General features: G+C 43.6%; 1 protein-coding gene across 10 annotated transcripts in view; it reads left to right on the forward strand.

Annotated features, from left to right (window-relative positions):
* Window positions 1–24,287, forward strand: part of DOCK1 (dedicator of cytokinesis 1) — a gene marked incomplete at its 5' end in the record, with an annotated part of 301,045 nt that overhangs the window by 265,861 nt on the left and 10,897 nt on the right. For all 10 annotated transcript variants that reach the window (XM_084265218.1, XM_084265212.1, XM_084265214.1 and 7 more), the window contains 5 exons: window positions 307–390; window positions 7,991–8,128; window positions 10,603–10,748; window positions 15,687–15,885; window positions 20,980–21,133. In XM_084265218.1, coding sequence (XP_084121344.1) covers window positions 307–390; window positions 7,991–8,128; window positions 10,603–10,748; window positions 15,687–15,885; window positions 20,980–21,133 — 721 coding nt within the window. The remainder of the gene's footprint in view (window positions 1–306; window positions 391–7,990; window positions 8,129–10,602; window positions 10,749–15,686; window positions 15,886–20,979; window positions 21,134–24,287) is intronic.

A 24,287-nucleotide genomic window follows, 5' to 3' on the forward strand; every position in this document is an offset into this window, starting at 1 on the left:
CTGGGAACTAATGGAAAGACATTTCAGACACGTGCCTGGTCCTTGGCAGTGTTGCCCATGAGATCTGATCTTGATCACCATGTCCTCGTTTGCCTGCTTTACTGATCACAAAAGATTAATCCCTTAATTTTAAAACATTGTTAAACTTCTTAGCCCTTCCCTACATTTTCATTTTGCTTCTGTAGCAGTTCCTCCTTGTCTGCAGAACCTTTGGGTTGATCCATTTATCTTTGCTGTAGGTTATTCTTCCTCCATAGATGTTGACTCATTTTCTGGGGTAACTGCTCATTTCTCTCTCTTGACTAGGCTTTTTTTACTGAGAAGTATACACACGAGCATCCAGAAGATCATGACAAGATTGAAAAACTGAAGGATCTGATCGCTTGGCAGGTAAATACAAGACAGGTTGGTTGGGGCCAACAGCCATACAAAGACACAAAGACAGTTCAGTGTCACTTTTTAGAAAATTCAGACATTAAACTATTCACTCTGTGTACACGCCTTTGGCATTTAAAACTGGCTTGGAACTTGAGCTAAAGTTCATCTTTTCAAAGCTGACATCATTTGTCATTTGATAAACCCACAAGAAACAAACATGATCAACCTCTATTTTCTTTTTTTTTTTTGTGTAACCATAATACAGGGAAAATATTCCATCTTTATCATATAAGGAAATGGTTTGTAATAATGCTGGTTAGTATAATTGGCAATTTAGGTTTGCATTTTAATTTTCTAAGGCTGATTGCAGAAATCCTTCTCGGGCAGTAAGATGAAATGCCAAACCCTGAATCCCTCCTCCTGCTAAGCATTTCTTCACTTATTTCCCTTTTTTCTTCAAACAATATGTGGTGGTTTGGCCCTGGCTGGAGGCCAGATGCTCACCAAAGCCACTCTGTCACTCCCCCTCTCAGCTGGACAGGGCAGAAAATACCTATTCAGAGGCTCAGGAGTGGAGATAAGGACAGGGAGAGATCATTCCACAATCAGTGTCATGGGCAGAACAGACTCAACATGGAATAAAGGAAAGAAAGCTCTCTAATTGATGGCACTGCCCTGCACCCCCAGTGACACCAGAGTCAGGTGTTGAGAAGTGTGACCAGATCTTAAAGCAGCCTTCAGTCTAGTTAGGATTTCGCTCCCTTCTTCCCCCATCACAGCACAAGGAGGGGCAGGGACTGGGAAAATGGGGTTTTTGGTCAGTTCTTCATGAGATGGACTCCCCCTTAGCCTGGGGGGCATTCTTCACACCCTTCCTCTGCTGCACCGTGGGGTCCCACCCACGGCAGACGGTCCTCCACAAATGTGAGTCCTTTCCCACAGGGCTCCAGCTCTTCCCCAGCTGCCCCAGCGTGGGTCACTGCTATGGGTGCAGTCACAGATCATAGAACATCTCCCAGTCTCTCAGACCCAGACAGCTCCAGCCTGGTCCCCCATGGGGTCACAAGCCGCCACAGCAAATCTGCTTCAGTACGGATCTCTCTCTCTGTGTCTCTGTCTCTCTCCATGGGCTGCCAGTGGTGGCAGGGGCTTGCTTTAACGGGGGTCACAGCATCTCCTGTATGTCTCCCAGTGGTGGGGCCTCTCCACGGGCTGCAGGTGGGGTCTGGGCCTTTTCCATGGGCTATGGGGGGACACCCCATGGGTTTCTGCAGGGGCTGCAGGGACATCTTTCTCTCCGGCACCTGAGGCGCCTCCTCCCCCCCTTCCCTGGCCTTGGTGCCTGCAATGCTCCTTAAACTGTCTCACTCCCTTCTCTGTGGGTTTTTTCTCTCCTCACTGTGACTCCCAGAGGCGCTGTGACCGTCACTGCTGGGCTCGGCCTTGGTGAGCAGCGACTCAGGCCTTGAGCCGGCTGGTGTTTGCTCTGTGAGGCCTGCAGAGAGCTTCTGGCTGCTCCTTGCAGCAGCCACCCCTGCAGCCCCCCTTCTCCACCAGAACGTATTTTCCATTCATTACACTTTCTGTGTAGCCTCACAGTACCTGTTGGCACAGAATATGAGTTGTGAGAGTTGCAAAGATGAACTTGCACGCAAAATACTCAGTAATTTCATCTCGACCCTGTGAAACCTTTGCTTTGTTTGCTGTATAACTTCACATGGTCCAAAAAGGTTGTTGATTCCTAAAGCATGCGAAATGACCTGGTGTTTTCATGATGCCATGTTAGAGCAGGAATCATTTAAACATATGATTGCAGAGGTGAGATTTCCTGAGCTGGGAACCCAGGTTTCCAGCCCAGTACCCGAGACAGAGCAGGAACCCTTTTGCATGAGGAACTCCAAGGATGCATTTCTTCTGCGTGAAGAACCAAAGGATATTATTCAGGCCTAACAAGAAACAATTCCAATTGTGTTTCATAGTCATATATTGGACATTTTGTAGTGGTCTCAAGATGATTTTATACTAGCCAAAAAAAGTAGCAATATGATTAGAAGTGTTTTTCCCTTAGAAGAAGAAAGTTGTCTTTTTATATTCAATTTTGTCTTTATTATAAAGGAAATAATTTACATTTCTATAGGTTTTAAACTTAGGGGTGGTAGAACCAAAGATACAGAATTAAAAAAATATATATATCCTCTGAAGACCATAAAGCTATCGGTGAATAAAAATTCTCTTGGTCTGCAAAAAAATTTATGTATTTATTTATTTATTTTCTTGTGAGCTTTTACAGAAGATTAGATTTTAGGAGCTTTAAGTTTTATAGAGGAAAATAATTTGATCCCCAAAGACTAACTTCATGTCAGCTCTCTGTCTTTGCCTCTGATAGCAGAACTTCAAATGAATTACAAACACGGTTTTGCTCAGCAAAGCTTCACTTCGCTGACGTTTGTGTATTAAAATAATATTGCTATTTGAAAATATGTATGGCAGCTAATCACGCTGTATTTTAATTATTCAGTGGTTTTAAATACATAATTTCCCATCAATCTTGTTGTTTGAAAACAATAGGAACCAGAAAATTTTTATATATGAAAATTATTTTTACTATAAGACGTAGAATCATAGAATCATAGAACAGTCTGGGTTGGAAGGGACCCCAAGGATCACACAGTTCCAACCCCCCTGCCAAAGCCAGGACCACCAACCTCCAGGCCTGGAGCTACACAAGGTTGCCCAGGGCCCCATCCAACCAGGGATGGGGCATCCACCCCCTCTCTGGGCAGCCTGTTCCAGCCCCTCACCACTCTGTAAAAAACTTCCCCCTGATATCCAATTTAAACCTTCCTTCCTTTAGCTTTAAATGTAGCCATTTTGTGGTGGAAATCAGTGCTTTTCAGTCACTTGGGATGTTTCATATACTCTTAGTGTGTCCTAAGACTTAAACCTCCTCTCCAGTTGCTTCAGTTTTCAGAGCCCAGGCAGCGTAAATAGATGGGAGCAGGGCAGGAGCTGGTTGCCAACTACCGACTGGTGTGAGGAGAGGGAGTTGTTATGGAAACTTTCTGAAGTCAGGCAGTGGTCTGAATTCATCACAGGCTTGACAGTGATTGAAAGCAAAAATGAGTTTTCATTTTTCAATAATGTGGGGCTTGGAGTTTCGTAATCACACCGAGATTTTCTTTATGCTGTATAAATCAATCTGGATATATGAAATAGTAGCCTGACAATCATGTTATCAGCTGACTAGTTAAATTTAATTTCTTTTTTCTATCCCCTTTTTCTCCATCATTTTATGGAATTCACACTCTTCAGGGATATTATCCTTTTATAACTCCTGGGAACATTAAGCATACCTTTTTTTTTCTCTGTCTATTATTATTTGCAGATAAATATAATTAGTAAAGTGGTGTCCATTTTTGTCCAGCACAGTGCTTTTTCCACTTAAGGAAAACACATGTTTCCATGTACCTACATCATTTCAAGCAGATCTTTTATTTTAACAGGAAGATAATGAAATGATTGATTGAAATGATGGTAATGAAATGAATGATTGCTGGCATTAGTCACTCTGCGTTTAGCTAATGTATTTACAGCGTTACAAAAACCAGTTTGTCATGAAAGAATCTTGTGCTGCTTCTCCATAGATGAAAGAATTATAGCATGAAAAACTAAGTTTTTATGACTTTATTTTATGATACCGTTATGATGGTTTTCTCTTAAGATTCTCTTAAGATTTTAGGAGTTTATATTGAGATGTAGAACTGTTGGAGGGGGGTCAGATGAGCCTCGAAGATGATTAGAGGGCTGGAGCAGCTCCCCTACAAAGAGAGGCTGAGGGAGCTGGGCTGGTTCAGCCTGGAGAAGAGAAGGCTGTGGGGGGACCTCACTGCAGCCTGCCAGTCCCTGAAGGGAGCAGAGAAACAGGAGGGGAATCAGCTTGTTAAAGGGCAGAGACTGGCAGGACATGGGGGAATGGAGTGGAGCTAAAGGAGGGAAGGGGGAGATGAGATATTAGGGGGAAGTTTTTTACAGAGAGAGTGGTGAGGGGCTGGAACAGGCTGCCCAGAGAGAGGGTGGATGCCCCATCCCTGGTTGGCTGGGGCCCTGGGCAACCTTGTGTAGCTCCAGACCTGGAGGTTGGTGTCCCTGCCTGTGGCAGGGGGTTGGAGCTTTGTGATCCTTGGGGTCTCTTCCAACCCAGACCAGTCTGGGATTCCATGATTCTATGATTTTCATAATTTAAAGTGTGGCTTTTTCCTTCTCTTCTGACGAGCAGATCAAGACTGAAAAAGAAAGAGGAATCTGGGAATATTTTTAAGTTGGGATGGAAGTTTAAAAGAAATTAAAATGAAGAAAGATCAGAGTTGTGGAGTAAGTGCTGTCTTGGGCTGGTTTTCTTCTCAGCGAGCTCCTTTGTTTCTACTTTAGCTACTTAGGTTCCCTTTACGTTACCCAGCCTCTGCTCCAAAGCCAAATGGACTGGTAGCAGTTTGAATGAATGGGACAGAGTTCTGACTCTGCTTCCTGCAAACATGAAGTAGGGTTAAAATTCAGTGTTGCTCATCACCAGATTCCCCTATGGTGATGTCCAAAAAGGAGACCTAGGATGAATTTTGCAGTTAGTAGAAGAACTCAAAGCAGAAATGGTAAAACAGTCTGCAGGTACTTCCCTTCTGGAGTTGATAAATGTTTAGAAGATTAAGTGGTCTGAGACAGGGGGAGTCAGATCTCCTGACTCAGAAATCTCACAGCAGTTCTGCAGCAAAGCCTTGGGAAGTTGATTAAATTCAGCTTCTGCTAGGGAATAACAAGCTTTTTCTTATTATTACTCTTCTTCCACAGTTTCTGGTCGTCTTCCATTGCTGTGTAGTTGGTGCATCCTCTTGCTTGTTTGAGCTCACCAGTTCCATACTGGGAAGTACGAGCCTTTAGATGCTCCTCTTCTCATCCAAACCACACCCATGCCAACAGACCTGGCCACCAACCCTCCAATGATTTTGCTTCTCCAGGTGCCAGAAGCTTTCCATGGTTGGTGATACACACCTGCTGTATACCTCTGGTGCCTACCAACACTGTAACCCTCCTTGGCACCTTCAATTTGGGACACAGAAGGAAGCACCTCATTTTGTTTTTTCCCAGGGTGGGACATTTCTGTACAAAAAAATGTCATTTACTTCATATTGTTTGATTTTTAAGTTGGAGATGGCAGCTCCCTAGGACAGGCTCATTAGTGTGTTTTCTGCTCATAAAAACTATCTCAAAGCTGAAGCCTCAGACCCCATGTTACTTCATCTTGGTAATTTGATTTCTTTTTCTTGAAAAAAGAAGAAAAGCATCTATTTAAAAAGTCAGCAGGTTCTTTTAAATAAATGAGCCAAGTGACCACTTGTCCCTGCAAAATACGAGGGTGACAGTGGGGCCTGATAATTTAATTGATTTATCCAGAGCAGGGAAATATTTTTATTTCAGTGTTCAATTTTTGTGGAGTGCCAACCCATCTGACCACAAATAGAAGTGGCCACAGTAAAAACATTTTGTCATTATTCTTGCTTCCCTTTGTAGTCTTCTAGGGGAATCACAGAATCACAGGAGTTGGAAGGGACCTCCAGAGCTCATCAGGTCCAACCCCCTGCCCAAGCAGGGTCCCTAGGACAGGGCACACAGGTCGGTGTCCAGATGGGGCTGGAATCTCTCCAGAGAAGGAGACTCCACACCCCCTGGGCAGCCTGTCCCAGGGCTCCCTCACCCTCACTGGGTAAAAGTTCTTCCCCATATTGGTGTGGAACTTCCTGTGCTCCAACTTGCAGCCATTGCCCCTTGTCCTGTCTCCACAGACACTGAAAAGGGGCTGCCCATTTCCCCCTGCATCCCATACTTAAGATATTGATAAACATTAATAAGGTCCCCTCTCAGGCTTCTTTTCTCCAGGCTGAACATCCCCAGCTCACTCAGCCTTTCCTCACAGGGGAGATGCTCCAGCCCCTTCATCATCTCTGTCCCTCCTCTGGACTCTCTCCAGGAGATCCCTGTCTTTTTTATCCCAGGGAGCCCAGAACTGGACGCAACACTCCAGGTGGGGCCTGAGCAGGGCAGAGCAGAGGGGGAGGATCCCCTCCTGTGACCTGCTGGCCACACTCCTCCTGATTCCCCCCAGGATCCCATTGTCTCTCTCAGCCCCAGGGCACACTGCTGGCTCATGACCACCCTGTCATCTACTAGGACCCCCAGGTCCTTCTCCACAGAGCTCCTCTCCAGCAGGTCACCCCCAGCCTGTCCTGATTCCAGCAGTTATTCCTTCCCAGGTGCCAGACTCTCCACTTGCTTTTGTTGAACCTCATTTGGTTTCAACTGTGTCCCTTTTGATAGTGCCAAAGCACAGAGCATCAGTTCGTTCATCTGTAATCCCTCTGTGTATTTATTTTTCTCCTTACTAATAAAGCTGCTCCTTCTGATTGCTGCTCGGTCTTATTAGAAAAAAAATCTGGTTTTAATCAGTATTATGATTTAATTATGAATTATTAAGAAGAAGCCTCTTAGCTTGATTGCTGCAGAGAATAAGTCAGAATCAGAGCACTGTGTGGGCTGCAACGGACTTGGAAGAGGAAATATTTTTCCTAAGCTGGAGGTAGAAAACCCTAACAGTGTGTCTGGATAGCTGAGGGAATGAAAATGTCTCTCTTAAAACATTTTAAAAGGTCAGCTACACCTCCACACTATGAACTAATTATATAATCCTGTGTTGGCATGGATATTTTGTGACAGAAGCCTTGAAGATAAATGATTATTTTCAGTTGTGAAAGAATTAATTTAATTTTTTTTTCTCTTCTGTTTGGTTCCCAAAGAAAATAAAATCCTTTTTCTAAGGAGAAATGTGTAGCATATAAAGCTGTATGTTTTATTAATAAATGTCGCTCTGCAGTATATACCTGTCCAGGGATGCAGCTCATTTGCAGGTTTAGAAATAGGAGTTGTTGAAGGAAACGTGCAGTTATTTTCTCCTTCAAGGTTTTATTCTCAGGGATCTGGGAAAGGACTGATATTAATAACTGGGTGTGAGAGTCGTCGTTCAACCATTTGCCATCCCAAAGAGCAGCGTGTATGGGGCCTGTGAAGAATATAACACCAGAGGAACGTCTGTGCTACCTGATAAATTCATGTGTACCCCTGGTATATGTTTGCTGGGCAGAACTATGGGTGTGGTAATTGTAACGGGCTGGGGTTGACAGGTGGAACAGGAACTCACACAGAACAGATTGTCAGATCCTTTTTAGTATGTTGTGCTTCAGATACAGTGGATGATGATGATGATGATGCTGTTGTTATTCCATGAGATCTTTCACTCCTCTTGGGAGTACTTGTGGCAGTCTTGCCCTAAGGCTTCGCTTAGGGGGGCTGGCCAGACTGAAGCAGCCTCACTTCTTTGCCCAGAGAAGCTGGGGCTGCCCCTGGATCCCTGGCAGGGTTCAAGTCCAGGTTGGATGAGCCTTGGGGCACCCTGGTTTAGTGGGGGTGTCCCAGCCCATGGCAAGGGTGGCACTGCAGGCATCCCTGAGGGCTCCACCCACCCAAACCAGCCTGGGATTCCAAACTTCTACAAAACTCTGCTTTCCAGATCCCATTCCTGGCAGAAGGCATCCGGATTCACGGGGAGAAGGTGACGGAGGCGCTGCGGCCCTTCCACGAGCGGATGGAGGCTTGCTTCCGCCAGCTGAGAGACAAGGTGGAGAAACAGTACGGGGTCCGCGCTGTCGTAAGTGACCTGCCAGCTTTCTAGTTCCTAAAATACGTGGAATTTCTGCAAATTAGGGGCAGCACTGCATTCCTGTGTTGTAATTGCCACTGATTAGAGCAGCAGTGTTGACGCAGCGTCGCCTGCTTGTTCTCAGCTGTCATCAAATTGCTAAACGCTGAGCAGATGCTCTAAGAGATGTTCAGATGGTACTTTTGTTTTCTAGCATGGGAACAATTTCTAAATTGCCTGAATCGGTTCCCTGGAAGTCAAGGTAATTCTTCCATATTCTGTTTTAAGGAATTTGGTTTAAAAAAATACCAAAATTGCCTCTACAGCGGGATTTTTCTAGAGGGACTATCACCTTTCTCTAGGTGTACTTCACTCTGAGATTGCTGCACCGTAGTGTGCAGTCATATGTACCCTGGCACCACCCTAATGCTTCACAGAATCACAGGGTTGTAGGGGTTGGAAGGGACCTCCAGAGCCCATCAGGTCCAACCCCCCTGCCCAAGCAGGGTCCCTAGGACAGGGTACACAGGTCGGTGTCCAGACGGGGCTGGAATCTCTCCAGACAAGGAGACTCCACACCCCCTGGGCAGCCTGTCCCAGGGCTCCCTCACCCTTACCAGGAAGAAGTTCTTCCACATATTGGTGCGAAACTCCCTGTGCTCCAACCTGAGGCCTTTGCCCCTTGTCCTGTCCCCACAGACCTTGAGAAGAGGCTGACCATGTCCCCCTGCCTTCCACGCTTGATATATTTATAAACATTGATAAGACCCCCTCTCAGTTTTCTCCAGGCTAAACCACCCCAGCTCTCTCAGCCTTTCCTCACACCAGAGATGCTCCAGGTCCTTCATCATCCTTGCAGCCCTTGCTTGACCTTCTTCAGTAGTTCCCTGTCTTGAGCTGGGGAGCCCAGCACTGGACATACATCTCCAGCTGTGGCCTCAGCAGGGCAGAGCAGAGCAGGAACAGAACCTCCCTTGACCTGCTGGCCACGCTCTTCTCAATGCCCTCAGGTCCATCAGCCTCTTGCCCACAAGGGCACAGGGCTGGTCATGGAGAGCTTGTTGTCACCAGCACTCAGGTCCTTCCCCACAGTGCTGGGTCCCAGCAGGTCAGCCCTGACTTGTACTGGTGCCCGGGGCTATTCCTGCCTGGGTGCAGGACCCTGCTCTTGCCCTTGGTGAATCGCATTTGGCTCCTCTCTGCCCAGCTGAATGTATCTTCTCACTGCTCCAGCAAATAAAGCACACAGATTAACCAGAAAAGGCCTGTATATTCTGTAGGGCTGATGGGAGGTGGTGAGGGAGAGAGCTTCAGCTTTCTGCTCCGTGAGATGTGGAGCATCCTGGACCAAGGAGACAGGGAGAAAAAAACCACTCCAAGTGGTGTTGTTATCTGAGTGCCCAAAAGCTGGATGAAGTAGTACACACTGGGGAAGTATCCTCTTGTGCTTTAGGAGAGGCTTCCTTCAGAGATTAATTTTCCCTCTTGTCTGTAGAGATGACTTTTTTTTTTTAATGGGGACACTGAGATCTTACGTGGAATGTGTGCCAGCCTTTATGGTGTCCTTCTATGCTGTGTTCTGCTTGTAGTCCTTCAAATCCCATCTTACTAATATATTGAGGAAAAGTTCAAATAGTAATTTATTCCCAAGGAGAGGCAGAAATAATTGACATTAATGATACTTGCATGTCAGTCACTTCGATAATATACATTTACATCATCAGGGAGATGACTGGAAAGTCATATGCAGGTGGTGTTATCTTCCTAATTTCCCTCTCCCCACCAGTAAGAATTGTCAGGATTGATGGAGTTTTATCGCTTCTGTCTTCCCTGTACAAGGCCAATTTACCAGTAGTTGACAGGGTGGAAAATATACCTGTAATTAACCAGCATGAGATCCTTATTTGTTGACTGAAAGAGTTCAATTATTTTATGCATATATCAGTTATTAATGACTAACAAAGCTTGGATAAATATTCAGAGTGCTGAAATTGTATGAAACAAACAAAACAAAATATCTTTCATATATTTTCTTCTTAACCTAGATTTCTCTCTGTAAATTGGCTCTCTTTGACATCAGGTTCCTCTTAGTGGGGTTTGTTTTTTGGTCCTTTTTATTTTGTTTTTTTAAAAGCCCATTTCATTTAAATACACTGACAGGGCAGTCACTTCAATTGCAGAGGTGGGTTAAAGAAGTTGTTACTTGTAAAAAGCTCCTTCTTAAAGCCCAGATGTGAAAAAAGGGATGTAAATTCCATTGAAGCAAATCATTGGACTATGTATAAAATTATATGTACTTCCTCTTACTCCCTTAAATGGATTTTCTTGGGAATTTTTCTCTCTGTTGTTAAACTCGATGTATAATGAAATAATGAAAAATTCCACGTGGAAGAAAAGCCCTGGAAATCTCCCACATTTTTTTATAGTCAAATGGCAGCTGGTTTGTGATTTAAGAAGTAATATCTTCTGCTTCTCTGTTGCAGCTTTCAAGTCTGGATGACAGGCGAGGCAGTCGGCCACGGTCTATGGTGAGGTCCTTCACGATGCCGTCGTCTTCACGACCCCTCTCGGTTGCGTCGGTGTCTTCCATCTCCTCTGACAGCACACCGTCTCGACCGGGCTCTGATGGGTATGTAAGAAACAGCCATTCAGTGGGTTTTCTTGGCTGGGTCTTTTCCCAGAGTGTTTTATTCCAGATTTGGTTCATCTTAATGCCCCATAAATGTTAATTGGACACAACAGTGTAAGTGGAACCCACACCCAGGGGGGCGTGGAGTCTTCTCTGGAGATACTCAAGACTGGTCTGGATGCTGACCTGTGTGACCTGTCCTAGGGACCCTGCTTTGGCAGGGGGGTTGGACCCGATGATCTCTGGAGGCCCCTTCCAACCCCTACGATTCTGTGATTCTGTGTAACTGGGGTGGGGATGGTGCTTTTAAGTAACAGCCTAAAACCAGCTAAGAAAACCCCAACCTATATAGACGTTTATCTCAAGATACATTCCTTGTCCTTTATTTTTTAGCCAAGATAAATATAATGCTCTTCTTGGTCCTCTTTAAAACAAAGTTAAGCAGTAGTCCCTAATCATTCAAACAACTCCCCCCAAAAAAAATCTACAGGAGGTAAATTATCCCTTTTAAAATATTTCAAGTGTATTCTATCAGCAGTGATCCTTTGCCAAGGCGGTGATGAGATGGGTGTTCAGCGGGCCCGGTCGTGGTACACAGGTGGAGCTTGGGAGAAGGAAGGGATTAGCTAACTGCTCAGTCATTTCTTCTTGCTTTGGCTGCCAGAGGAAAAAGCTGCTTATGGCAAGATCATACTTCAAGACTTACCAAGATATTTCACCTGAGAACCGGGAATTCTGTTGATAAGCCCTGTCTCACAGTCGCATCCCTCAAAAGAACTAAATAATCTGTTTCTTTGTGGGCTTTCCAAGCAGCCTCAGAAGTCCCTTCTCCCCCTTCCTCCCCGCAGGCATTCCCATAATCCAGATGCTCAGTATTTGGCCGAGGCATCAGTTCTTTAAAGCCTCTTGCAGGGCTGCTGACTTACAGAGATCTGCTAGAAACGCTCATGTCCCTTGTGCACCTTCAGAGGGGGTTACTACCTGACTAGAGAGTAAAAGCATTAAATACAGCACCTAAGGACCAACATGCTACTCTCCTTGATTACAAACACTTTCCTTCCCCGCTGGGGAGAGCTGCACACAGAGCACAGTTCAGCTCTCATTACATTACCCTCTGCAACGTATACACGGGGACTCGTGTTCCTGTAAATGTAGGACAGCAGAGATGGTAATGTGCTTTGACTGCCTCATCCACAGAAGTTGCCTTGCTGGAACTTGGTGATAACTACCATCCCAGGGTTCTGGGCAACTTTATTTTATCTCAGAAGAAAAAAATATTGATTCTTTTCCCTGCCAGGCTCTGCCTTTTTCTCTTTTTCCCTTCAAAATCATTCTGTCATTTTCTTATTGAATCCTCATTCCCTAAATTTCACCCCTCCATCCTGGCTTTGTTGCAGTAGGTGTCACTTGGAGGGTTTGGAGGATCTCATGAGTCTACTCTATGTATATTTAAATAAACCCCACAACGATCACAGTCCAGCTCAGCTCATATAACATGCCCGGGGCGATACAGCTGTAATACACATGAGGAAACTATAATGAACTACTATCAGCACTGGGAAGACCTAGAAAAAACATATTCATTTGCTTGATTGGAGGAGCAGGAGAGGAAAACCCATCAGATGTAAATAATGTAATGAAAGACCTCAAAAATTCAAAGGGCTGTAAAAAATCCTGTGGGTGCTTTGTCACTACTAACCTGGAAGAAGTTCACCCATGTAACTTGGATAGTTGATTTGGTTTACTGTCAGCTGTCTTCTCCTGCTTTCCATTCCCAGCCCTCTCTTCATGCATTAATGCTGAGATTAGAGATGAAATTAAGAACAATTAAAAATTGAGCCAGCAGGCTGTCTTGCAGATCCCCCAACTTCTATCTAATGCCACCTCCAGCTTCTCCTGCTTTTTGGAGCTTTTAAACAGTAAAATCTCAAAGCAGACGTTGACATAGTAGGTGTTTTACAACTCCCAACTCTGTGTATAAATAAAACTCTGACTTTAAAAAAGGACCTCAGGTTTATTCACTGCTTAAAGTGGGACTTAGAAGTACAAATCTGAGCCCTTACAAGCAGTGGTAGGGAGCGAGGAAGTCCCAGAGTGTGATCTGCCATCTGTTGCAAGTCCCACTGTACCTCAGGTAGGAGCATGGCACACTGGCCTGCTTTCTCACTGACACATTTCCTGCAAATAATTAATAGTACTAATAATAGTCATGCCTGGAAGGGAAGCAATTAATCATTGTCTGAAGGATGGCAATTCCTCTTGTAAACTTACAGTCAGCCTGCAAGGCTGCTGTCGCTGCCCTCCAGCCCAGCAGAAGCAGCCAAAATACTCAGTTCAGGGAGCTAAAACTGTTGCCTGGTGTGAACTTTGTCACTGGTGAGCTGCATGGCCTTGAGCAAGTCATTGTCCTTGTTTTTTCCTGTATGTAAAAGATCAAAGAAGGTTGCAGGTTGGTCTCCCAACCCCTGTGGTTCTGGCTTTGGCCATGAGAGTAACAGTTTAGGGGCCAGTGCTGGTTTGAGCATCTTTCCATCAAATGAGCTAATTGAGGCTGAAAACTGAAGGTCCTTTAGTGCTTCAAACAACAACAACGATTTTGGGTGCTAATGGAGGTGATTAGGATAACTTCAGAGCAAATTGCCCGAGAAATGAGCCCTCCAGTATTTCACATCACAGTTCACACCCTGTATGTGGGTGCTCACCATGGTAAATACTTTTCCAGTGTCCAGAAGTAAGCTGGTTTTCTTTGCTTGGCTTTGTTGTTAGGTTTGTTTTCAGTAATGTAATGTTTTGAGACATCCTCTTAGAATCTGTCAGTGTAATTTTAACTAGGGCATGATTTTAGTAGTTTATTCAGCTTATAATATAAAATAAATTTAAAAATACATTGTCTCTCTAAGAGAAAAATATCTCTCTGCCTTTTAAACTAGTCATTCAGAAGAGGTGAGGTAAGAGAGATTCCTTTGTATTGCTGAGTAAAAATTAGCTAAAAAGAGTTCCAATATCACATAGAGTAGTGTTTTCCTTACAAAGTAAAAACTCAAAAAACTCAACTTTACCTGTAGAAGTTCATTGACCTCCCAAAGATCTTTTCCTTTGTGGCCAGAAAAACAGCAGCAATGGACTGTAAAATTTGCAGAGCTGATGGTATATATCAGCCTTGCCTGTATTCACACTCCTGAAGCATTCCAGGTGGGAAAACACATCTGCTTTTTGGAAACTAACCTTGCCCTTTGTTACTGCCTGACCCGTTTTTCATTCTGGCGTTTATCTGCAATACCAGAAGAAGCCAGCTCAGCCCTCCTGGCTCCCCCTCACCGGGACTGTATGAGCAGAGGTGCAGATCTGGAAGCACAAGTGTGCACAAGTGTGTATCTATCTTGGATGGAGATAGATAGATAGATAGATAGATAGATAGATAGATAGATAGATAGATAGATAGATAGAGTGATAGAGTGATAGAGTGATAGAGTGATAGATAGAGTGATAGATCACAGAATCACAAGGTTGGAAAAGACCTTTGAAATCATCGAGTCCAACTGTTCCATATCCCTAAGTACCTCATCTAACCTTTTTATAAACACATCCAGGGATGGTGACTCAGCCCCTCCCTGGGCAGCCTGTTCCAGGCCCTGACAACTCTTTCAGTAAAAAATTTTTTCATAACATCTGATCTGCCCCTGCCTTGGTGCAGCTTTGTTCTATTTCCCCTTGTCCCATCTCCTGTCCCCTGGCTGAAGAGACCATCGTCCACGTCTCTACAACCTCCTGTCAGGTCAGTGTAAGCAGTGATAAGGTCTCCCCTCAGCCTCCTCTTCTCCAGGCTCAACACCCCCAGCTCCCTCAGCTGCTCCTCAGAGGATTTGCCCTCCAGCCCCTTCCCCAGCCTGGTTGCCCTTCTCTGGACTCGCTCCAGGACCTCAATGTCCTTCTGATGGTGAGGAGCCCAGAACTGGACCCAGCACTCGAGCTGCAGCCTCACCAATGCTGCAGATGATAGAGAGAGAGATGGTAGAGTGATGGATGAGAGAGAGAGAGAGAGAGAGAGAGAGAGATGGATGATAGAACGGTAGGTAGGTAGGTAGGTAGGTAGGTAGATAGATAGATAGATAGATAGATAGATAGATAGATAGATACCAGCATAGGTGCATGGTGTTACAGACAGGAATGGTGCTCATGTCTGTCATTGCACCTCTATACCTCACGCCTTTGAGCAATGTATATAGGTGTTTCCTTCACTTCAAGGGTGATAGTCTTTGCCTCTGTCATTTTGGGGTACAGAAGGATCAGAAGGTGATGTATGTTGTGCATGGTCAAAAGCAACTCAGTACACCTCTGCAAAACAGTTTCTTAACCGTTACTCCTTCTCTGAGGAATAAATACATCCTCTTTCTCCAGTGAGAAAAAGGAATTAAATTGTCCAGGAGGAATGTGGGGCCTGGGCTGTTTTTTTAAAGAAATCCTTAAAGCCATTGTAGGCACACAAACTGCCCACGAGGTGCAGGGGAAGAAGAGGTGATGTTTCCTTAACCCATCCTAGTTACCTGTGCTCCGTGGTTTCCACAGGACCTTCCAGGAGCCTGCTGGCACGCCTGCCACAGTGCCCAGCATGCACAGTGGGAATGCTGGATGAGAAACTCATCTTTATGTAAACCACATACAGCAAAACTCAGGAGTTTCTGTAGCTGTACACCAGTAAATTTACTATGGAGCAGGGAAATGCACAGCACTGGTTCTTCAGCAGCTCTGCAGTAAATTTTATTGCAAGACAATTATGATTGTTATGACCTTCTGCCCCCTCTTTTTCTGTCTAATGAGTTTTCCTGGATTAGCAAAGCGTCGTTAACTCAAGTGAGATTTTTGGGGAAACATGTAAATGAAAATTAGGTGGTTTGAAAATTGCATTTTATTAAACTCAGCAACAACATTTTTCTTTAGGTTTGTGCTGGAGCCCCTCCTGCCAAAAAAGATGCATTCTAGGTCTCAAGATAAATTGGACAAGGATGACCTAGATAAAGATAAGAAAGAAAAGAAGAAGGAGAAAAGGAACAGCAAGCATCAGGAGATATTTGATAAAGAATTTAAATCAACTGATATTTCTCTGCAGCAGTCTGAAGCAGTGATCCTTTCAGAAACGGTAACTTTATTAGCAAGCAAAGCTTTCTCTAATTCTGAGCAGTGTTTTAAAACTTTATTTTTAAATAAAAATGTTGATTTTTACAATTTAGTTGATTTTTAAACCAAAAATAACTCTTAAGGGAGTACTCTATTAATATGTGATAATGAATCAAGATAAGATTTTATTTACAGCGTTAAAAAAATCATCACATCTTGTATGAAAATCTTACCAGGAGCTATATCTGACTATTTGGTAACAGTAACAGATGGTATATCCTAAGTAAAATAAATGCCACCATTTTAGCAGCTGTTTGAATTTACAGTCCCCAATAGATGGTGATGGGTTCCCTCATATTTCAGCTGGCTACTCAGGACACTTCTTGGTGGGAATGTTACAAGGTCATTCTGTGCACGGCAATTACGTTGTCTTGAAAGGCTATTTTGAGCAGAAAATCACAAGCAGTTCCACTGGTGGCTCTGTGTAAGAATATTAAGTACAGGGCATATCTCTCATAAGCCCTCTCTCTGCTCAGTGTATATTTAATTCACTGAAACTGTCCTAAAGGCTTTGGTAACTGGAGAAGTTTGAGCTGTGAAATTTAAAGCTGCTGAAGCAGGGAGTGTGTGAACTACCTGTAGCCTCTGAATCTCTGCCTGGACATCTGTTTGGAGGCCAATAGTTTGCCCTCCAGAAATAAATGTAATGTTCTTCTAGAGATTTGCACAAGTACTTGTGGAGCCAACTTGTAACTCAGCAGAGTCTTTTGTTTTGTCAGTGGCTGTGTCATTTACATTGGACTTTCAGAAGGATTCCTCTCCAGCCCATGACTGCTGGGTGCTTACAGACTTTCTGTTTGGTATTTGTAGCAGAATATTACTTACATATTCAGCCCTAGTTCTCCATTTTCTGGGTTTGCTCCTCTTTTTCCATCCAGAGATGAGCCAGTCTCTCAAGTGTGTCTTCTGATATCTTGAAAGATCAGAGCTGGTTTCTCTGATGTGGCCATAGACCCAGTATTAGCTCAGCAAGAAACTCATCTTAGCATCCCTTTCGTGCATCTCAGGCTTTTCAACCAAACTCTTCTGAAGCCAGGGAGTTTTTCCATTGACTCTCTGGATCAGCCCTGGTTTGTTTAAATGGAGATTCCTCCTGCCAGAGCCACCCAGGTGAGCACTGTTAGAGTGCTCTCAGACAAAAAAGAGGTTTTCCACATCTCCTTTTTGATGTAATGCATTCAGCTCTGTGTGTTGCAGCAGTTGTGTTTTGACTAAGCCTGATCATTGCAATGATCACACATCCCAGATCATCAAATGGACTAGCAGAACTAGCCAAGCATTACCCACAGAAGAAGAACATTGTATTTCAGGGTGTCTCAATCAACTGGACTTGCATCCTTCCAACCCATGCCATTCTATAATTCTATGATCAGACCAGACAGGAGGTGTCCAAGGATGCTGTTTGATGTCCCTACAAGGGCACTGTCATCTCTGAGAGTTCTTGGATATTGGAGAAGATTGCTTATGACTGCAAAAACGCAAATTCCAGCTGGAAAGGAGGACACAATAACCCTTCATGGCATATTCCTATCTGAAGAGCAAAAATGAGCAAAGTCCAACATGGTTTGACTCAAGTTTTCCACTCTTCCCAGTTAAGAGCTTTCAGTAGATGACTGGTACAACTAATTTCCTCCTTGCTCTGGAAAGGGAGGGCAATGACATGTCAGAACTAGTTGGTGGCAGTTACTTTGAGCTTCTTGAAATCTACAGAGAGAAAAACTCTCCTTTTTCACTACCTGCAAACTACTTGATGAGCTCCAAAATAACCAAGTCAATTTGTAATGCTTGCTGTTAGTGTGGTTCGTTTCCTCTTGTAGGTGAAACAGAGAAAACACTTTTGAGCTCAGTTTACAAGAGCAGCTGTACAATTCCCACTGCTGTCTTTGGGAATTTTGTACAGATAATGCCAAGCAGTTTAAAGATAAAATTTGTCTTGTCTTAAAATTCTTCCACTCTGGAGACATATGTCCCCTATTAACGATATAAAAGGGAAATTGTTATCTTCTGTAAGAATTCAGCTTGTCCATTGTTCTACATTTGTGGGCTGTGCTGTGTGCAAGTTCCCTTTTTAAGCTGAAATTGCTCCCAAAGCACTGTTACTGCTGTGTTTTATGAAGGAAAAGGCATTTTGATTTATCTTGCATTAGGATCTTGCAGGCAGAAAGTTTGGAGGCATAAAAAAAGGTGATGGTGAAATGGAGAAAGGGGAAAATTAAGGATTGTTTTTTCCCAAAGATCTTGGAATCCAGGTTTGGCTAGAAATGGAAATTAAAATAAAGATTTAAAGAGCTTTTAAAGTGAGACTTTAGTAATAAATTGTTATTTTCTATTATAGTTACGGGATTCCTTCTGCTGAGAACTGTAGAACTCACTTGTACCATCACTAATTCAATGACAAGATTTCTGTTATTTGGTGACTCTTCTAATGGATTCTTAGTTGTAACTTCTAAAACATTGGGAAGATTTACAGCAGAAGACAGGCTTTTTTGGGGGGTTCAATGACAGTTTCTAAGTGCCTTCAAGAAGAAGGATGAGAGAATAACAGCCAGCTTGCATTGGTCAACAGCAAATCAGCCAAGCCCTTCTTTCTTCTTGCTGCTCTGTGGGCAGGAATGACGTGGCAGGTTCCTGATGTGCCAACATCAGTGTGACGTCTGCCACATCGCACAGGATGTTCTCATGGGCAGGACGGGGCGGTGAAGGTGATGCTGAAGGACACACAGCAGCCTGGAAGAACTGCACTCAGTATTGTCATGGGTTAGCTGGAGTAAATGAGAGCCCGTGAGGGAATTGGGTAATGGGATATATCAAAATAATGTATGTGAGAAGCACAGTGCCTGGTCAGCCTCTTAATCACGGGCTCTGTCTCCTGTCTGTTAACAGAAGGGTTCAGAGTGTCTCACTTCTGCTCATCTGGGTGTAGTGGCAGTTTGCAAGCAGCCTGTCCCAGTTGTCACTGGCACAAAGCAGGTTTATGCTTGGCAGTTCCAAAGTCTGAGTTCAGATACCCCACACACACATACACATGATTATCTGTTGTCTAAGTTATTCTTTGTCCACCACAGACAAGTAGTGAGTTACCAGTGGTCTGCTGTAAGGAGAGAAGGCTGCATCAGTAACCTTGTGTGTGATTCTGTTCTTGATCCTGAGCCATTCGCTACTAATTGGCTTATGCAACATAATTGTGAGCACAATACTGGATTTTCAGAGAGTATCAGGTGAGGGGGCAGCAGGCAGCAGGCATTCCCATCTCTGCAGAGCTTCTGCTGCTCTCTATGGAGGTGATGTTATCTAACAAAATGTTTCCATCACTGCAATGGACTTTTTCTTCCAATCAAATGCATCTCTGTGGAAGAAGATGGGAAGACTGTAAAACTGCAGAATTGTTTCATCAAGCTTTTACATTCTCTTGAAAAAGGAGCATTCAGAGGCCATTTGGTCTAGCTGTATTAGACAACTACTGTTTGCCAAATGTCATTGTACTCATAATCAATGTATTGACTGATCAAAACCCAAGTCCTAATTACAGAGATCTTGTTGTACTATGATCTTATCAAAAGAGGAATTAAGCACTTCAGTTTGTGAAGATGATCAGTGGTGCCTTTCTAGTTTTCTAGAGATTTATATCTTCTTTTAAGGATCACATAAACCTCTTTAACTTAAATTTTCATCACTAGTTCTTTGATTCCATGAGCTGATAGCAAACATAATGCTGAAGCCAGGTAGTTAACAGACCACTCCAAAGCTTGTGTAAGAAATAAGAAGAACAGGCTGTATGTGCTATTGATTAGTGGCATCTAACATCACTTGCTATTGATCTTGCTTTTGTTAGACAAAAAAAAATTAGCAAGGGGTTCATTATGAATTAATGGTCTCTAAAGAGTTCATATTTCCCTAGCAGAACTGTGATTTTTATGAAGCTTTAAGGAAAGCATCAAGCTTGTCAATCACAAAAGAAGTTAAAATTTATTTGAGATAAGTAGCTGCAGTCCAGGTTAACTTGGGAACAATTTGTAGTTGTTAGATTTTCTCTTGATAGTGGCATTGCAGCTTTCCTAATCAATTAGTGTATTTTCCTCAGTGGCTTTTTTTTAAAATCATATTTTAAAAAGATACTTTATGGTCATTCATTTCTCAGAGGAGCATTTCAGGGTTTATGCAAACCCTTTTAAGGTTTGTTTTCTAAAAATACAAGGAAGCCCTCATACCTCATTTTTAGATTTCTCCACAACACAGTACATGAAAAAATTGTGAAATGACAAAATTCTGCCAAAAAACCTCATTCATTTCTGCTGGCATTTTTGGTTTTGTCCTGATGCAGCACCCTGGATGTAATTCCACTCAACTTCTGGCTGCTGCTCTATTTTCTGTGATTTCCTGGAAATCAAAAATTCATTTTTTCTCTGCAATTACTAGAGATGTGGAGGCCAGTGGATGGGTAACAAACAGTAAAGTTCAGAATTAAGCTCAGGAAAGGAATTACCTCAACAAAAGCATTAATTGCCCATCAGATTACACATATCATCTCAGGGTATCTGATGGAAAATGTCAATGGAATGTGAAGCAGCCAGAGCAAAACAGTAGGGATGTTTCAGTAAACTAAATACAAGCGCAAACGTGCCCATCAAGGAAGAGTTTCTGGACAGATGGTGTCTTCCTCCAAAGAGAGTTTGACCATGCAAGCAATTAAAGACATAAATTGTAAAAGAGAACAGAGCCCCATGAGAAGAAACAAACTCAAACCCTGTATCACCTTATGTAAGGATCTAGATTTCCTTAGCTGTTACTGAGCCAGTGTTGGGGGAATTGGCCTGCTGCTCCACAGAAAGATATTCCAGGTTATGAGAAGGTGTGTGAATTAAGTCTCATTGTGATTTCTGGGGAGAAAGGAAGAATACTTGGAGCTGTGAAATGTCGCACTGAATCAGTAGTATCCTCTATTGTCGTTGCCCCGTTACTGTTCGGGAGGTAGTGAGGAAAGCCTGGCAGCCCCAGGGTCTGCTGCTCAGTTACAGCCTGCGTTCCTTTACTGTCTCACTGCTTTGTCCCCATGCAGATCAGCCCACTGAGACCACAGAGACCAAAAAGCCAAGTGATAAACGTCATTTCAAGTGAAAGACGCTTCTCAGTCTCTCCATCACCTCCCAGCTCCCAGGTGGCTCCACCACCAATAACGCCACGGACGAAGCTTTCTTTTGGCATACAGCCCAGTAAGTCTTTAATTTTAACTGATTTTTTTTGCTTTTCCTAGCAAATTTCATGCAAAATAACTTCAGGTGGGGAGATAACCTTTCCTGGGCATTGCATTACACCCTGGTTTGAGTTCTTTGAGTTCATCTCTCTGCCATCACCAGGGGATTACTTGCAGGAACAAGAACTTACATCTTAATGTCATCCTCCTGGAATTTGCCAGTAAAACTTATTTCAGGGTTTTCCAAAGCAAGCAAAACTGATGCATTAAAAAAAGTTTCTTTTCCTTTTCAAGTAATCATTAACAATTCCTTAGGTATAGAGTGTCAAAAATCAGTTTTGTACTTGATTCTGTATTGGATTTAGGGTATTATGGAGTGTAAAGGCTGAAAAAATAGTATTTTATTGTATAAATAAGTTAAAAGAACGTTTATTTGCTTTGTAGTGAATGCAAGCCAGAACAGAGGGGAAAAAAGTCTTTTTTATGGTTTTTTTGTTGTTGTTGAACATGGACATCTATCACTTGTTTGCCCCTTACTGTGCTCTTGTGAGACCCCACCTGCAGTGCTGCGTCCAGCTCTGGGGTCCCCAGTACAGGAAAGATGTAGAGCTGTTGGAGCGAGTCCAGAGGAGATCCATGGAGGTGATCAAGGGGCTGAAGCTCCTACCCTATGAAGACAGGCTGAGAGAGTTGGGCTGGGACAGGACAAGGGTCAATGGCTTCAAGCTGAGAGAGGACAGGGTTAGGTTAGATGTTAGGAAGAAATTCTTTACTCTGAGGGTGGTGAGGCCCTGGCACAGGGTGCCCAAGAGAGGCTGTGGAAGTCCCATCCCTGACAGTGTTTAAGGCTGGGTTGGACGGGGCTTTGGGCAACGTGGTCTAGTGAAGGGTGTCCCTAGCCATGGAGGGGGGTTAGAACTTGATGGGCTTTGAGGTCCCTTCCATCCCAAATCAGTCTGTGATTCTATGATTTTTTTCTGTAAAATTTCATCTCTTTGCCTCACTCTTCAGGAAACCCTGAAAAACCCTGTGAAAACGGGTGCAATACACCACCTATTTCTTTTATGGTGCTGTTTTCCAAAATCTGTCCTTCAGAGTTTTTAGTTGACATAAACACACACACAAAAAAAGCCTGTTTAGATCCAGGCACCCAAATGCTAGGACAATAATCAAGAGTTTGAGGTTAGCAAAGAGAATAAGTGATCAGTTTTAAGGAAAAAAATCTTGTTTGATCAAGGTCACTTTGCTGTATTTGCTTTTTTTATACTCAAAACCCTTTCCATTAAATAGTGTTATGGAAAGTTCCTGTTGCAGATATATGTCCTCTGAGCAGGAACATGTTTATTCTACAACAGAGTTGTCTTCTAAAAGGCACGTGGCTTTGTACTAATGATTTGAGATGGTCGGTTGCAAACATGTGGAAGAGGGATAAAACAAGTGCAAGTCGATGCAGCACTGCTTCTGCATAGCTGGACACCCAAAAGAAGTATTTTGATAACTGAATTGTCTCCTTTTTTTACAGTTTTGATAGCCAAAACCTACCAGTGTGTTAAAAACTGAGAATATGGAGAAGTAGAGGACAAATACCCCTGCAGAAATGTTCCTTGAGCTGGATTATTTCTTCCTGTGTACATTTTATTAAAACTGGCTTGACCTCTTTATTCCAAAAGGATCTAAAATTAGTGTGCATTTTGGAGAATGTTTATGTCTTTATGCTGGATATGTCTTGTGTCCAGTTCTGGGCTCCCTGGGATAAAAAAGACAGGGATCTCCTGGAGAGAGTCCAGAGGAGGCTACAAAAAGATGATGAAGGGCCTGGAGCATCTCCCCTGTGAGGAAAGGCTGAGTGAGCTGGGGCTGTTCAGCCTGGAGAAAAGAAGCCTGAGAGGGGATCTGATCACTGGGGATCAATAGCTGAAGGGTGGGACACAGGGGAAATGGGCAGCCCCTTCTCAGTGTCTGTAGGGACAGGACAAGGGGTGATGGGCTCAAGTTGGAGCACAGGGAGTTCCCCCCCAACATATGGAAGAACTTCTTCCCAGTGAGGGTGAGGGAGCCCTGGGCCAGGCTGCCCAGGGGGTGTGGAGTCTCCTTCTCTGGAGAGATTCTGTGTGACCTCTCCTAGGGACCCTGGTTTGACAGGGAGGTTGGACCAGATGATCTCTTGAGGCCCCTTCCAACCCCTACGATCCTGTGGCTCTGTGATATTTGTGAGTATTTTTGGAAATAGGTTTGGTTTATTGCAAAATCCAAAGGATTTGTCCATCATCATTCGAGGAATTGTAGTGATAATTATTGCTTTTTTGGGAATTCCAAGGATAAAGAAGTTCCTCTGGGGCACAAATTGGCTAAAAGCAGTTAAAGGGTTGCTAAGCAATGCTGCTTGCTTGTTAGCTGGCAGTTTAGGAGAATGGAGTGTAAAATTTGGTCATTAGGTTAGAATTAAAATGAAAAAGTCATCTAACTGATCTCTTGCCAGCTCAAAGGTGCTCTCAGTGGCACATGTCCAGTAAGGAATAAACACTCAAGACCCTACTAGTCTGATAAAACACCTCGAATAATGATAGCAAACCAGAGATGAGCAATTCTTTGTATAGTGGCTGTGTTAGTGAAGGATATTTCAGCTGAATTGAGCAGGGGAAATTTAATAGCTTGGTAGCAAGTAGAAGCATGACTGAAAATGCCTGAAGTTTGTGTTCAATACCTGTAGGGTAGGTGACTCCTGGATTCCATTAAGCTGTGTCAGAGATCAGTTAGGCAGGGCAGTCATCATAGAAAGTGGTTGTTCTACACAACAGTTTACCAGATTGAATGTAAATAAGTTGTTCATGTATATTCTGAAATGTTGATGTGGATGGAAACGTTCTGTCTATGTTTACAGGGAATTACTGCTGTCTTGCAGCAGGATGAGGTTGTGAAGGTGCCACACTAAGGCTGTAGGACACGGTGCAGATAGTTAGAGCTGTTACAGGAGCCAGGGAACGTAGGGAAAGGGACAGAAGCAGAGCAGGGCACAGCTGCATGGACCATCCAGGTTGTTTAGAGTATTGCAGACCTTAGGGATGCTTCCAGATGCTTCTGCAGCTTCAGTGAGAACACTGCTCACCTGCCTTCCCATGGATGTTCCCAATGTCAGCCTGAAACAAGGGGTTTGTCTAGCTCCTAACAAAGTT

Source organism: Gallinula chloropus, assembly GCF_964237585.1.
Source record: "Gallinula chloropus genome assembly, chromosome: 5".
Lineage (NCBI taxonomy): Eukaryota > Metazoa > Chordata > Aves > Gruiformes > Rallidae > Gallinula > Gallinula chloropus.